Below are 15,623 nucleotides of genomic sequence, written 5' to 3'. Positions count from 1 at the left end.
CAAGCTACTTCTCCATGCCCAGTATGAGTACCTGGTATTCTCTCTTTTGCTCTTCTCTTGGGTGATTGATGGTTTCAAAGGTTCTTCTTATGCCACTGTCAGTTCTGTTGGTACCCTCTAACTGTTTGTTTATCGTTACTAACATTTCCTTCCCACAAAACATGATGTAGTAATCATACTTGTACTAATTAAATACTCACTTGACCTCACCAGTCTTAAATCCTCTAAACCCCCTTGTGTGCCCCCCCCATATGAAAGTCTGCCTGCTGTGACTGCTTACATTGAGTACATTTAAAAAATATCAGTACTGAGATTAACTGGCCCCTGCATCTCAAATTCAAACTGTAAACTCCTGCATTGTTCACACATATAACCCCCTCTGTATTGTGACACCTCTATTGGTTACACCCTAACCCCTGTACTGTTCAAACCTTAGATCAGACTGAAAGTGCCCATATTGTTCATCTGTTCACATCTCATACAAACTGCTGGAGGGGCACTAGCATTGTGTAACTGAATGTGGCCCAGTATACACTGTGTGTGCCATACTCTGTTGCCCTATGCTCCCTGTGTTTGCCATATTCTGCCTGCACTATGCTCCCTGTGTGTGCCAAACTCTGCCTGCCCTATGCTCCTGTAAGGCTAATCTGACTAGGCAGACCAAAAAGGGGTTAATGTCCAGCTGTTTGTGGGAGCATTGGTTACATATGACTCAAAACACTTCAGGCTAGGGCCTTCACTACATGGAAGATTTCACTTGTGGAGTAGTATAACTACAACTCTCACACTACTGTGCTACACCAAATAGAAATAATGGGTGCTAGGAGAATCTTGTGATGAACCAAACAAATAACAGTTTATTTGTACAAGACAAATGAGCCCAGGGTTTACTTTTAGAGGTCAAGGCATACACAATGCCACACAGCAGGCTGAAACAGGTTACATGACACAGTAGAGAACAGTGACTCCCATCAGGCAAGGTTGTCAAGTAGTTCATCCATTTTCTTCTACAATATACCTCAAAGTGGTCCCGCTCCCACCCAGTGGAGTGGTCAGGGAGAACACCTTCTAATCCTGACACCCTATCCACTGTGGCCCCTTCACTCTAGGCAATTCAAAAGCCTTGGGAAGCTACTCCCTGCTACAATCCTCAATGGAGCTCCAGCTGCTCTTACTATCTGTCCTCTCTACCTTAATCTCCTATAGAGTCTATGACAGAACTAACCCTGTTTAGCTAACCTCATTCTTGGGGTTCCCTGGTCCCCGACTCAGACACTAGAGGACCCGGTCCCTCTAGGGCTAACATTTTACTGGGCCTTGTTGTACCCAGGCTCAATGGGAACAGCCAGTCGATTAGGACACCAGCAGCCAAAGAGGAAGATCCACCCCTTCTCTCTCACTATACCAGAGTGTGACAGGGTGTGGTCACAGCACCTACTGGCCAATAACCTGAATATGCAAATACTAAACTAAATACATGAGCTTCTGGCCAGTAACTGGAGAAGGAAATACAGCCATAGGGGCACATTAACCCTATGGGTCCCTACACTCCCTTTGTGTGTCATACACTGTCTGTGTGTGCCATGCTCTGCCTGTGGGAGGTTAACCTGGTGGGGGTTTGTTAGCATTCGGAAATACTTGTTAGGGGGTCCCCAAGGTGTTTAAAGTAGAATTCAACCCCCCACTAATAAAAAACCCTACCCTACATAGTCCCTCCTCCCTGCTCCCCCCCCCCCCCTGGCAGAGGTGATACCTGTAAATGGCCCATATCTTTTAAATACCTTTTGTTGCAGAGTCAGCGCAGCAGAGCTCACGTGCACCATCTTCGCCGCTTGAGTCTTCTCTGGAAAGTAAGAGCCGTATTGGTGCATGCACAGTTGGAACTTCTTCCGGATTGTGACAACTGCGCATGCACGACTGAAAGTGACAGAAATTGACGAAGGGAAGGAAGAAGACTCGAAGAATACCAAAGCCCCGGAAGATGGTGCCATGAGCTCTGCTGCGCTGACTCTGCAACGAGAGGTATTTAAATGATATGGGGCATTTACAGGTGTTATCACATATGAGTGATATCCCTGTAGTGAACACCAGCCATTTGGCTACCACCATTAATGTGGATATAGTCTTAAAAGTTCTTGTGGTAACGTTTATGGTTAAAGTGGGTGCGGTTTAAAAACAGGGAGAGGTTAACACTGGCTTCCATTATTGACCCTCCACCATGTAGGCCAGAAAAATTCCAGCCCTTGGTAGCACAGAAGTTGGACAGCACTGCTCTAAACTATCTTCTATTGCCTTTTATCATCTAGTTCCCTAATTGGCTAGTGTATAACCATTTGACCTGCTTTGTTTGTGAACACTTGTCTATTTGACCTGTACAGTCTTGCATTAATTCATAGAAATTACTCTCACCGGAATCACCAATGACTAGATGACTTTTACTCACAGGTACCAGTAAATAATGTTCCCGACAGAACTTCACACCTCTTAAAACACGTCTTCTTCTGACTAAAGTTACCAGTTTTGAGAGTGAAATGCAGAGATAACACTGGAGATGAAAACACTTTGTGCAGTATAACTACAATGCCAACTTCATGTTTCATGCCCCCATAACATATAGCAGTATAAATGTAGTGCCTGCTTCTTGTTTAATATTGATTTAGTTGAGCTGGTCCAGACTGCCATCTCTGGTCAAAAATCTGTGCCACCAGCTAAACATTAAATAATCTGCATACCTTCCAGACTGACCACAATGCCAGGCCTACACCATGGGGCAGATTTATGAAAGCTTAAATGGGGATTCCTGTAGGATTGGTGCACAATTCCTAACCATTTGATCTTGGGTAAAATAATGATTGAATTGATTAAATTATCAATTTGAAATCAGTAGGTCAATTCAATTGATTCCATCAAAACTAATATTTAATATGCCTTGAGCCTTCAATATTTTAGGCCCAACTAGTTTGAGGTATTGAATCCCATTGTAGGATATGGCAATTTTAAATTATTTTGAAAAATATATCAATCAGTACCAACAATTAAGCTTCTCTGGGCCATAATTGCTTAATGTATATGCTATTTTGGTTTTATTCTTTGTGCTAAAAAACATAATATGTCATCTGATTTTGCTACAAATGTGTGTGGTGCATCCAAATAGAAAATTAAATGCTCTGTTCAAAGCAGGCTCAGAGTTAGAATGGACAGGAATGTTGCTAATGTAGAAAATGTGGGATTCTGCAATTGGCAGTTCCCCATAGACAGTGCCCATTGTATCTTTTTTCAGTTCTAATTATAATAAAAGTATTATTGTGTTGTTTGTACCTTTTTCTTCTATTTACTTTTTCATATTGACATGTGATGTGCACATCAATGGCAGAAATGAGCCTTACAGAACATCCTGGGTTAAATTCCATAGATCAGCTTTAATACACGAGAAGCAGATGCATTCTCAAGATTGCCAAACAAATATAACTACATATATATTGAATTCATATTTTCTTTTTTGTACCAATTTGTACCGTTTTTAGGAATAGTCTTCATACAGCTAATGAAAACTGATATGCTGTATTTTCATTGTGCTTGCACCCAGTAAAAAGAAGACTTATGAAGAATTTATTGTTCACCTAGAATGATAAAAAGGATGATGGATGCTTTCCTTAAGCTGAGCATTTATTCATGCACGCTCTGCCCACTAAGCTGATTAAATAATATTTTAGTATGCACGCATGAATTTCTGTCTTTCTAGTCTGTTTGCTTTTAGATCTTGAAGCCAGTTTACATGAGATATTTAGCACTCTGAATAAGTTACTGCTGGGTTAAAGTATTAATACTCCAATCAACCAAAACAAATTTTGGTGAATTAGATTGATCCTTAAGGCTTACATTAAACTTGGGACACCATCAATGCAAGGCAGGATTACTGTCAACTAAGTCACAGTGCTGTCCTGTGTTATTGCTTTTTTATTTATTACCCTCTCCTATACATCTCTTTTTGGTACTTTGCAGTTTAATTAGTTTATTAATGACCTGGAGGTGGGCATTGAACATACTGTCTCTGTCTTTGCTGATACTAAATTGTGCAGAACTATAAGTACCATGCAGGATGCTGCCACTTTGGTGTTTTGTGGGATTCTTTAATTGAGAAGGATCTGGAGATTTTTATGGATAATAAGCTGTGTAATTCTAGGCAGTGTCATTCTGTAGCTACTAAAGCAAATAAAGTAACTTGACAGGAAAAAACATAGTTTTGCCTCTTTATAGGGCCCTGGTAAGGCCTCATCTGGAGTATGTAGTGCAGTTTTGGGCTCCAGGCAATAAGAAGGATATAAATGAGCTGAAGAGAGTGCAGAGATGTGCAACTAATCTGGAAAAAGCAATAGAAGAATTAAACTTTGAGGAAAGTTTGGGGTAGTATTCAAGGTCTTGGTTGTTTTCTCTTGAGAAATGGTGCCTGTGAGAGGACATGATTACCCTTGACAAGTACATTAAAGGGCATTATAGACAAATAGCGGGAGATCTTTTTTCTCCAAAAATCAAAGAACCAGAGGCCATCCCTTTAGACTAGAAGCAGAGCAGGTGGTTCTTCACAGTGAAGTTGTGGAAGGAAGTGCCAGGTGATGTTGTAATGGCATATGCTATGCCTTTAAGAGGGGGCTTGGATGATTTCGTAAACAAGTATAATTTCCAAGGCTATTCCGATCTTAAGATCTGCAGTTAATTAGTATAGATATTGGAACAACACAACTTAAAGGACAAGAATAAGATAAGATGTGCGCATGCTCCCAAATGAAAGAATATCTATTGCACATGTGTGTTTTGGGTAAAGTTATTGCTATACTTTATTGGCTAAGGATCTTTTAAAAGGAGCCATGCTTCAGTGAAATTACTGCACTGTTAGCCTGCAATTAGGTATGCCTTTCCCTGCACTCCTTATTGTTTTTAGCCTTTCTTTGTCCTTTAATGTCTAATGTAAGTGAGTCCACAGCAACAAGAATTCCCAAGTGGAAAGATTCAGGACTACAAATTATAAAATAGCACACAAATTTCAGTTGAACATTGTGTTAAAATATCCATGTTTGCAGCATACTGAAAGTTTATTTTAAGGTGTATATTGCTGAACATACACCCCTACAATTATACTACAGTTGATCAATCAAGACAGAGAAGCGTGACTAAATTGTTGACTGAATTTGTTGGCCAAAAATTTCATTAACCCTGCATTTCTGCCAAGTGACACCAATGACCTGTCTGATCAGCACAATTTGGGTTTAAATATCTCGGTATCCAGGTATTTAAATATCATGCTCTAAAGGTCGAGTGTAGCCTTAGGGGAGTCGGCTATGGTAAAGTCATTTAGGGCATGGACTGGCTAGAGTGTATTACAAAATGCTATTTTACAAAGTAGATATAATGTAATGGGAGGTAGAAAAGTTATGTTTGCAGTGTACTATAAAACAGCTTTACATAAAAACGTGAAATTATATTTTGTGAAATGAACAGTTTGCTTGTTGTGAACTGAATGCTTTTCTTTTATTTCTTTCAGGGTGCGGGGTGCACTGCACTTGTTGTTGCTGTGGTTGCCAGGAAGCTAGAACTTACCAAAGCTGAAAAACATGTTCACAATTTCATGATGGACACCCAGTTATCTAAAAGAGTAAGTTTTTGCTGCGCAAACATATAACTATATACATGTGCAATGTTTACAAATTTGTAACAACAAAGAAAAACTGTATCTATAACAAAAATGTGCACTCAAAAAAGTTATATTTTTTTTTATTTTTTTTAATTAATAGTGTGTATTTATGACCTGCAGGGGTATTTCTCGGAATGGCCTTGTATTTCTTGGAATGACCTTTCTAGTGTAGGGATGTGAAAATCTTAGACACCCTTGCACTTTACAGACAGACACATCCCTAGTAATATGGAAACCTTAGTGGGTCCTTATTTGGACCTTGTGTATATGTAACCCCTGCAGTTCACACAGTGTACACCAGATGGCACTGTGCCAGAGTATAAAAGGTTTAGGAACCATGTGCTCTGGGTCCATTGCTTTAGCCCAACCAAGCAGGCTGGAAGGGAATGGGTAGTGCTGACCCTAGGTGCCTTGGCCCTAGTAATTAGACAGCTATACTCGTTTTATAGATCACTCTAGGAGTGATAGAGAGGTTATTTAGTTGAGCAGCTAAAGGCTCCTTCGAGGAGATTAGAGGGATTAAGATCCCAGGGTATTACTGACCCAGAGTAGGGAACCAAGTGTTGAGATAGGGATGTCAGGAGTTCCCCTAGTCTGCCACTGGAAGATATCCTGAAAACTGGGCAATACCCATCACATGCTGTCAATTTACTCTCTGCTGTATATTCCCTAGTCTGTGGGGATTCAGCCTATACGTGCTGTGAGTATATGCTTCCTTTATGCTGCTGTGTATGTTCTATACTCCATTGTGGATCAATGTGCTAAATGATCTCTGTGCTATAGTTCAATAAATACTGTTCTTGGTTCAACTGTTAAATAACTACTGGCGCCCTCAGGTTACAGTTACACTACACCCTTGCCTCCACCCCGCTGCGAGGGCTTACCCCTGAGAAAGAGAGCTCATCGGTGGTCTTAGCCCACCAAGGAAAGTAGCTTAAACTGCCCTAGCACAAGTCAGTTTACTATAGCGCTACACTAGTAAGGAGTTTTATATCATACACTGGTTCTATCTATAAAATGTACAGTATTTATTAATGGGTGATTGATTTTAGAAGTTTATATTTCAATGGGTGGAAGTTATTCATTTCTAAGTGCAAATCTAAACATCAAATAGGATCTAAAGGCAGAGAGAAAAACATCCACTTAAAAATAAACTCAGATAATGTAAGCACCAAATCTGACAGGGAAAGAAATTAATATACTGTTTGCATGAAAGAGTATAAAAGGAAAGCAGAAAGTTGAGTTTATATAGTGGGATCAAGCTAAAAAATATGGCCTGTTATTTAGTGAGTGGGCTTTGTATTGAATGGAAATAAGCAAGCAAATGATCCTTAGTCCATAACGGAGTAATGAAAGACATTCATCTTTTATTTCTCCCTGTTCTACTCCATTAATATGTTTCATACTCTATCACCATTAAAATATGTATTACTTTTACAATTGCACATTGCACCCTCCACTTTTTATACAAAGCTCATTCTCTTTGTCTTTGTAACATTATAAAAAGAATCGGGAATATATTGTGCTACAGTCATTACAAAGCCACACAAGCAAGGAAGCAACAATGGCAAGAGGGCCTGTATTTAATGCCTGGCCATGGCAGCCTTTAAAGGAATTAAAACTAGGTAAATAGATAGGCTGTGCAAAATAAAAAATGTTTCTAATATAGTTAGTTAGCCAAAAATGCAATGTATAAAGGCAGGAGTGACTGGATGTCTAACATAATAGCCAGAACATTACTTCCTGCTTTGCAGATCTCTTGGTTTCCACTGATTGGTAAACAGGCAGTAACCAATCAGTGACTTGCTGACTAACTCAGAGTTAGAGAACTGAAAAACAGGAAGTAGTGTTCTGAATATTATATTAGACATCCAGTCACTCCAGCCTTTATACATTACATTTTTGCCTAACTAACTATATTAGAATTTTGCACGGCCTATCTATTTACCCAGTTTTTATTTTTACACCGAACTGTTCCTTTAAGTTGTAGCCAACACCGCTGCACCTGTGCAAGCTATTGTCTGAGTCACAAGTGCTCTCAACATGGACAGTAGTGAGTGAACCCTAGTTTGTGCTGCAACTGGAGAATTATTGGATGTCTTTATCTTTCTATACATTTTTCAGATTTTATATTTTAATCTCTATTGGAGCAGGCACTTGTAAAGATGTAATATAGCTTATCCGTCTGTATGTTCTGAAGACAGATATTGTATTTTTTGCAGGCAAATTCTGTATTTTCAGGGAGATAAACTCAGGCAAATTATAAATTTCATATCTTGTCCAGACTAGTGATTCTCTTTTCTATTGGTTATTATAGAGGAATAACAATGTAATTGTCTGGTGTAACTCAGAAACACAAGTACAGCATGTACGAGACCTTGATTTGGCTTGTTTCCTAGGGACGAGGAATCAAATGGTTCCCTTATCACTAGTATGCATAGTCATCATCAGGACAAAGTATTCCTGGAAAAAATGTGTGAATAAGGTCTGTTTGTGGATATATAATTTGTAAGAAGGAAATTAAGTGCTACACAATGATGGTGAGGAAGTCACTTGCTTGTATCCCAAAAGTAGCGCTTGGAACTTGAGTCTCTGTGGGGAGATGCCAACTTAATGCCACTTCTAACATATTACATAGTAGTCAGTAAGATATTACAACTCAGTGCGGGCTTGTCAGACAGCAGATGGATAGAAGAGCACATACAGTCATGCTTTCTACCAAGGAGCTGTTGTGGTACTTCTTTAGGAAGGAAGGGCAAGTCGTGTTCTCCAGTTAAAACTTTGTATTGAGTGTAGGGAAGGCCTCTGGTACATGCCATGAGATGCAATGTGTGAATATACACCAAGAAACTGTAGAACCAGTAAAGCATCAGTTATTTGAAGTTGTATGTGTGTGGCCCGAAATGTTCTTTTCTAGTTTCTGAGGCCTGTTACTTGTAAAAGGCCTGGGATCACATGATCTGCCCAGCAGAGACTAGAAGGAGTGTAATTTAGAGTGAAACACATTACAAATGGACATGTATCATATTCAGCAACCATAACAAATACAGAATTGCATAACTAGAGCTTCCATAATTCTGAAAGTTTGCCTGTAGGAAATCAGAAAATTGTTGTCCAAACTTTTCCATACATCTTCAGGGAAACAGTTGTGAAAATGATACTGTCACACAATGAAGTTTATAAAGCCATTGGACAGAAAGGGGACCATAAAATACCAATGTATGTTCCTGGTCATCAGACTGAAACCAATAGGAGCTTCATGCATACAATTGCATTCACATGCCTTTTTATCTGTTTGGGATATATTTTTGCTGTTAATGTTGCTGCAGTTTCTGTGACATATTGGAGGGCCCATATTAAGTTTAGTTTCAACTCATACTATTCTTGGTCTGTGAATTGGATCTGTTATTTGGAAAACTATTTTTAAAAATGATTTGCTTTTTCCCTTTACGAACTCCATGTCAGTACTAACTGGGTTAGCCCCTCCCCCATGCTCCCATCAGAAGGACCCTCCCCAAGTCTTTAAAGACCGGCCACACCCACCTACCGGCGTCTTTTTTTCCTTCTCATTTTGCTCTCATCGGAAGCAAAAATGGTTTTCTTTTAACCTTGGGAAAGCATAGGCCTGCCCATAAGGCGTCCTAGGGACAGGGGTTTTTGGTCCATGGGACCTTTTGTTCCCCAGCACTCGGCCTCATATCCTGGAGTCGTCTGTGCTTCAGCTTCTGGATCAGGTAAGGCACTGGTGTGCAATGTTTGCTACTCCTGGTCTGCCTGTGTTTCAGTTGCGTTTCTGTATTGCTGTCAGAGCATTCGACGGCAAGTGCTTGTCCCCCCATCCGGTGTGCCCTCCTGACCTGCCCAAAAGGCGTCCAGGGGCAGTGGTGTATGTGGCCCCTACACACCCTTTATTTTTACGGATGGGCGAGGGAGGCGGCAGTTAAAGGGTCAGCCTATTAGGCAAAATTAGTTAGGGGCCTGAGCCTTACTGCCTCCTGTTTTTCTTTTGTTTTTCTTGTCTTTTAAATGGAGGGCAGGTTCCATGGCCAGCTGCCTCCCTCAGCAGACTTTCCTAAGGTGGAGGTCATTTAAAAAAAAAAAAAAAAAAAAATGTCCGCCTTATAGGTTTCAGCTAGAAACGGTGCATGGCTCTGTTAGGCGATACCAATTATCCAATTTGCCTCTGTGTAACCACAGCAGTTGCTTTTGGTTACCTGCTTCTGCAGACAGCACCTGAGTTTAATCAGCGGGTTCCACTGGTAAAGTGATCCCCCCATTGAACACAATTATGGGATTCCTCTGTATGTGCAGACACCAGCTGAGTATAATCAGGTGATTCCTGTGCAACTGCCAGCTATAGCAAGTGGAGATGGCCCCGCCCACTCTCTAACTCTGCAGACTGGAAACTCTGTCCAGCAGCCTCAGGTAAGTACTGCTATCAGTAAACTTGTGAGGCCTGTTAACAATGAACCTGGTGTCCTGCAATATGTGGCATTAGAGACCTACTTACAGCCTGGCATTAGGAGCTACAGGTAAGGAACATGTTCATATTCTGTTCTGAAGTGTACTGAGCTAATCCTTTGCTGATCTGCACTGTGCAAGGCTCTGACCTTTTGCTCACCTGAAACCAGCAGTGTATGCTGAGTTCTGGCTAATTGCTCACTTTATTCCAATAGTTCTAGTGGCTAACACTATCCTATGCAAAACTACAGTGTACTGAGTCCTGTACATTTGCATACCTGACAACAATAGCCCTAATGAATGCTGCTATTTGTTCTGTGAGGTGATGTGCTGAGGTTTTTGCTATTTCTGGAATCAGTATTGCTCTCCAGTATTGCTCTCCTGGAACCAGTAGCCCTTATGAATGCATCCCTGGGCTGGCGGCTAGGCTTTGATATACTGTATGCTTGCTCTAAACAGCAGCTAATTCAAACTATGTATAACATGTTGCTGTGATTGTATCTTTGCTTTGCAGGATCTAATACACTTACATCTGAATGTCTTATAATACAATGCATTCTTCTATGTTAAGGTATTATTTAATTCAATTAAACATGGAATTGTATCAGGTTGATGTTCTCCCTGTGCTAGGTGAGTTTACATATTGTTTCTGATATACACAGCAGGAACGGCTAAGCCTGTCTGCTATATGGATTACAGGTATTAATTGTACAACACAATGTTTGGGGCCCTTCTCTGCAAGTTTTTCCCTGTTTTGTGTTGCAATTCACTGTCGGCATTACTGGAGGGCCAAGGCAGTTTGCTCCTTATTCCGGTCAAATAGGCAGTATTATTCAATATCCATAGCTGGAGCTCTGGGGTTGGTCAGTATACTCTCAGAGAGCAGTATCTCTAGGTCCTCAACAGAGGCCTATGTAATAATCTGCCATTACAATACATGTGGCTTAATACATGCTAGCACCATGGCTCTACACCCTGTTGGTGGTCTCTAAAGGATCACTTATGGTGGCTTTATATAAGACTAAGTCGTCTAATCATCCGAGAAGTATGCTTATCCTAAGAAAGCCAATACCTTCAGAATGAATGCTTAACCAATGGTTAACTGTAGCGTGTAAGTGTTCTGCATAAGAGTCTTACATGTGTGCGTATCATGCGTGTGTGTGTGTGTGTATATATGTCAGTATATATGTATACATATATGTATATGTGTATGGGCCATCTGCATATATGTGCATGGCTAATGCATGTTGAGATAAAGCATTATTTTGGCCTCATGGGGCCCCTATGCCTCCTGGGCTCCCTGCAGCCGCGGGGTCTGCTTCTTCAGTAGTTACGTCCATGTCTGTACCTGGAGGTCCAGACCCGATTGTGCCCTTAGCTGGATAGCTCCTTAGTCCCTCCTAAGGGCCGTAGGTGGTGACTGCCACACAGAATTATGCATTGACACATACTACTAATAAACCTACTGTCATAACACACACATCACACCCCTCGGAGATGACCTTTGTTCAGTCACTAGGGTTGCATCGCTAAGTTTAATTGTTATTAAATCTTACCTATATAAGCTCTCCTGGCAGTTAGATTGCCGTGGTATAAAATATGATACAGGCTGAACATCGCTGTTGTGGTTTAAGTCATACTACCAGCAAAACAGAACATCTCTGTGGCCCAAAAGCCAGGTTTCTGCTCTGTGTCTAGAAGACAGACTTAGTCAGTTGTCCATTTGTTTGTCTAGTCTCCTAGATAAAAAAAAAAAAAAAAAATGGAGTATCCATGTTTTGAGGCTAGCTGTTCTGCATACCATATGGGTACTGATTTAGACTGCAAATGATGGAAGCATCTAGTGAGTGTTGATTCTTCCCTCTCTTTATATCGGTGTCCTCCTGAACCACCAGTATGGAATCTGCATCGTCACGGTTACATACCTACAGGTTCTATCCATTTTATTGCCTCACAACAGAACATCTTAAAGACTGTCTTAAAGATTTTATCAGTCTTGCATTTCTTGAGGTGTGTGCACTTCTCTTACTTCTATTTCATTGGTGCATAACTGGGGAAATTAAGTCATCGGTACCGAAATTGTCCCAGTTCAGCGTGTATAGCGTGGGCATAGTTCACAGTCTGCATGTTTCACCTTTCCCGGTAGGATGGTTCACCTTTCCCGGTAGGATGGTTCACCTTTCTCGGTAGGATGGTTCACCTTTCCTTGTAGGTCTGGTTCACCTATCCCATTAGGTCTAGTTTACTGGACCTAGTATCTGACCCGGCAAGTCTCGGTCATCTGACAGGAGGTTCATTCATCTAACACAGTAGGTCTAGTCTGGTGGATTGGAAGCCTTCTGATGTTACTCAAACATCCTTATGATCAGTCCAGTCCTAAGTACTTGAGCAATTGATGCCTACGCACATCCTCTGCATGCCCAATGGTGGGCAGCCTGGTACTCAAGGTAAGAGGATTCAGCTACCTCAAATATAGTCAATGTGAGGAACACACTGACACAAAAGACATATGGCTGCAGGGCTAACCCCTGCCATTTTAATAATGCAGAACATTGAGGAAGTTCGCATGATATAGGATGGTTGAATTTCCTACATCTACACATGTTCCTTTGCTGGAAGGAGGAAATCTGATTGGTCTCATGAGACTCTGAGCATCTCTCCAGGTTACTCTACAACCTGCCTATGTGAGTCTTGTGGCTATCATAGTATTGCTTGGGTTATTTTATTCTGACTCCGAAATCCTCTAGGGGTTACCAGTTCTATGTCTCACAAGGCTATGCTCTGCCATCCAACTGGGGTTTTATTCTTCAGGTAATTGCCCTGTCTCCATCTGGCATTATCTTCTAGTGGTTGGTACCAGTGTTTCCATCGTAAGGATCATACACGGAGTAAGTAATTCTCACCCCAGATAAGTTTCAGGTTCCCATGTCCCTGTTCTCTGGGTTTGCTTTCCAGTTAGAGCAGATCTAATTGCTAGCCAATCAGATAGTTAGGCATTATAGTACATGCCTCAAGTATGCCTCATTGTGCATTTTATGCCCGGCACTTTTGTTTATATTCTAAACAGGCCACACATACATAGGGGTCTGTTTGGGATTCTAACTCCTACCAAGTGTTTTTTTACAGGTGCTTTACAAATCTGCACTGAAATTAAGCATACATGTGATGGATGCTTTCTGGTGAGTAGGAGAGTAAGTACATGCCTCAAGTACATCAAGTACATGCCTCAAGTATGCCTCATTGTGCATTTTATGCCCGGCACTTTTGTTTATATTCTAAACAGGCCACACATACAAAGGGGTCTGTTTGGGATTCTAACTCCTACCAAGTGTTTTTTACAGGTGCTTTACAAATCTGCACTGAAACTAAGCATACATGTGATGGATGCTTTCTGGTGAGTAGGAGAGTAAGTATTTTAAACTGTTGAGTTTGCCAGGTGAAGGGAGGTCTTCATCCCTCTCTCTCTTTTTCTTCTGGAAGAGTCAAGCTGTTATGGAATTCATCTTTTCCTCACACTGACGCTGGGCTAACGTCTCTTTTTCTGGGGTATAGAGCCTATGATATAAGACTATTCTTATCCCTGTCACTTATTCTTGAGCTTTCACCGGGAATCTTAACATTCACTTATAGAAGTTGCATGATTGGTCTCTTCAAAGTCTTGCCATCTATGGCTACAGATTCTTGTTAAGAGCCTATTACCCTCCCACTGGGAAAATACTAGCTTGCTACGTCCCAGTTAGTACTGACATGGAGTTCGTAAAGGGAATAGGGAAGATTGTAACATACTTACCGTGATCTTCCTTTCCTGTACGAACTCCATGTCAGTACGGCCCGCCCTTTTTCAAGTGATTTTAGAAGCTTGTTACAAAGACGCCGGTAGGTGGGTGTGGCCGGTCTTTAAAGACTTGGGGAGGGTCCTTCTGATGGGAGCATGGGGGAGGGGCTAACCCAGTTAGTACTGACATGGAGTTCGTACAGGAAAGGAAGATCACGGTAAGTATGTTACAATCTTCCCTATTCTCTGTAATAATAAAACAGTACCTTGTACTTGATGTAAACCAAGATAGAAATTACTAAACCAATTAGCCTATTGGGTTTATTTTGTTTTTGAATTATTTTTAGTATATGTACTGTATGGAGATGCAAATTACGGAAAGATCCGTTATCTGGAAAACCCCAGGTCCCGAGCATTCTGAATAACAGGTCCCATACCTGTACTGTACTTCTAAGCACAGTGCATTTCAATAGTATTAGTGACGCTACAGAATTAACACTAACATGACACATTGTGTAACAAATACTGTGTTTTGGCTGACTTCAAGGAACTAACTTTTATATTCATTAACAATAAATGGGGAATTTGGATTAATGGAAGTTCATGTGGCTCTCAGGCTAATTCAACTGAGGAAGATGGAAGAAGAATTTCCGTGGTTAAAATTGCATTAACTGACAAAGAATCTGTGAAATAATGTTTTAGAATTTGTTTAATTTGGGTGTGATTATGACTGGATACTTGATGAGACTGTATTGGCGAAAGCAGATGTACCATGAAATTGCAAGGTGATCAGTTTAGTGCTTTTAATAGCTAAGCAATTTAAATGTTTTGAAGAAACGCCATACTAAGTCATGAAGGTCAAACAAGTTTTGTTTTTGTTTAAATCTCTTTCTTCCCTTGTTTGTTTTGTTAGAAACATCAGAAATATCAAGAGCCATATAAAAAGCCAGTTATACTGTTTGTTTAACCATTAACCACTATTCGGTGCTGATCCTTCTCACTTAAAGGAAAACTATACCCCCCAAACAATGTAGGTGTCTATTAAAAGATACGGAGTAAAACAGCTCATGTGTAAAACCCTGCTTCATGTAAATGAACCATTATCATAATAATATACTTTTTTAGTAGTATGTGCCATTGGGTAATCATAAATAGAAAATTGCCATTTTAAAAAATAAGGGCCGCCCCCTGAGATCGTACGATTCACTGTGCACACATACAAACCACATGTAAGGTCAAATGAGCCAATTAACAGACAGAGTTCTGCCTTTTGCTTCCTCACTTCATCCTGTTACAGTTAGTGTTGTAGTATTTCTGGTCAGGTGATCTCTGAGGCAGCACAGATAGAGTCACAAAATGGTGGTTCAAGGCAAGAGATGTAAAAGGGCAATATTTATGTAAATATATATTCCAGTTTGGTAAGATTCTTTAATATGTCATTCAATTTGATATAAACTATCTGTTGCTTAAGTATTCATTTTGGGGGTATAGTTTTCCTTTAAAAGGTTCCTTTACATTAATCTTATATAAGAACTGTGTACGTCATTTACTTAAGCCCTACCTTGTAATCTAAATTTCTGCAGGTCTTTTGCTCCTGAATAGTTCCCACTATGAACACAGAGTGCTGCTTGCTCTTAGTAGCTTTGTATTCATGAAGGGTGGGTGGGGTTGGTGCACATACAAGTACCCCCTCCCATC

General features: G+C 40.5%; 1 protein-coding gene across 1 annotated transcript in view; it reads left to right on the top strand.

The window, feature by feature from the left end:
- kcnn2.L (potassium channel, calcium activated intermediate/small conductance subfamily N alpha, member 2 L homeolog) overlaps nucleotides 1-15,623 on the top strand; it is a 122,148-nt gene that overhangs the window by 94,604 nt on the left and 11,921 nt on the right. Inside the window, exon 5 of the mRNA XM_018264317.2 lies at nucleotides 5,540-5,650. Within this exon, the coding sequence (XP_018119806.1) occupies nucleotides 5,540-5,650 (111 nt within the window). The remainder of the gene's footprint in view (nucleotides 1-5,539; nucleotides 5,651-15,623) is intronic.

The sequence above is a fragment of the Xenopus laevis genome, chromosome 1L, assembly GCF_017654675.1.
Source record: "Xenopus laevis strain J_2021 chromosome 1L, Xenopus_laevis_v10.1, whole genome shotgun sequence".
Taxonomy (NCBI): domain Eukaryota; kingdom Metazoa; phylum Chordata; class Amphibia; order Anura; family Pipidae; genus Xenopus; species Xenopus laevis.
This window is presented reverse-complemented; position numbering and strand designations above follow the sequence as displayed.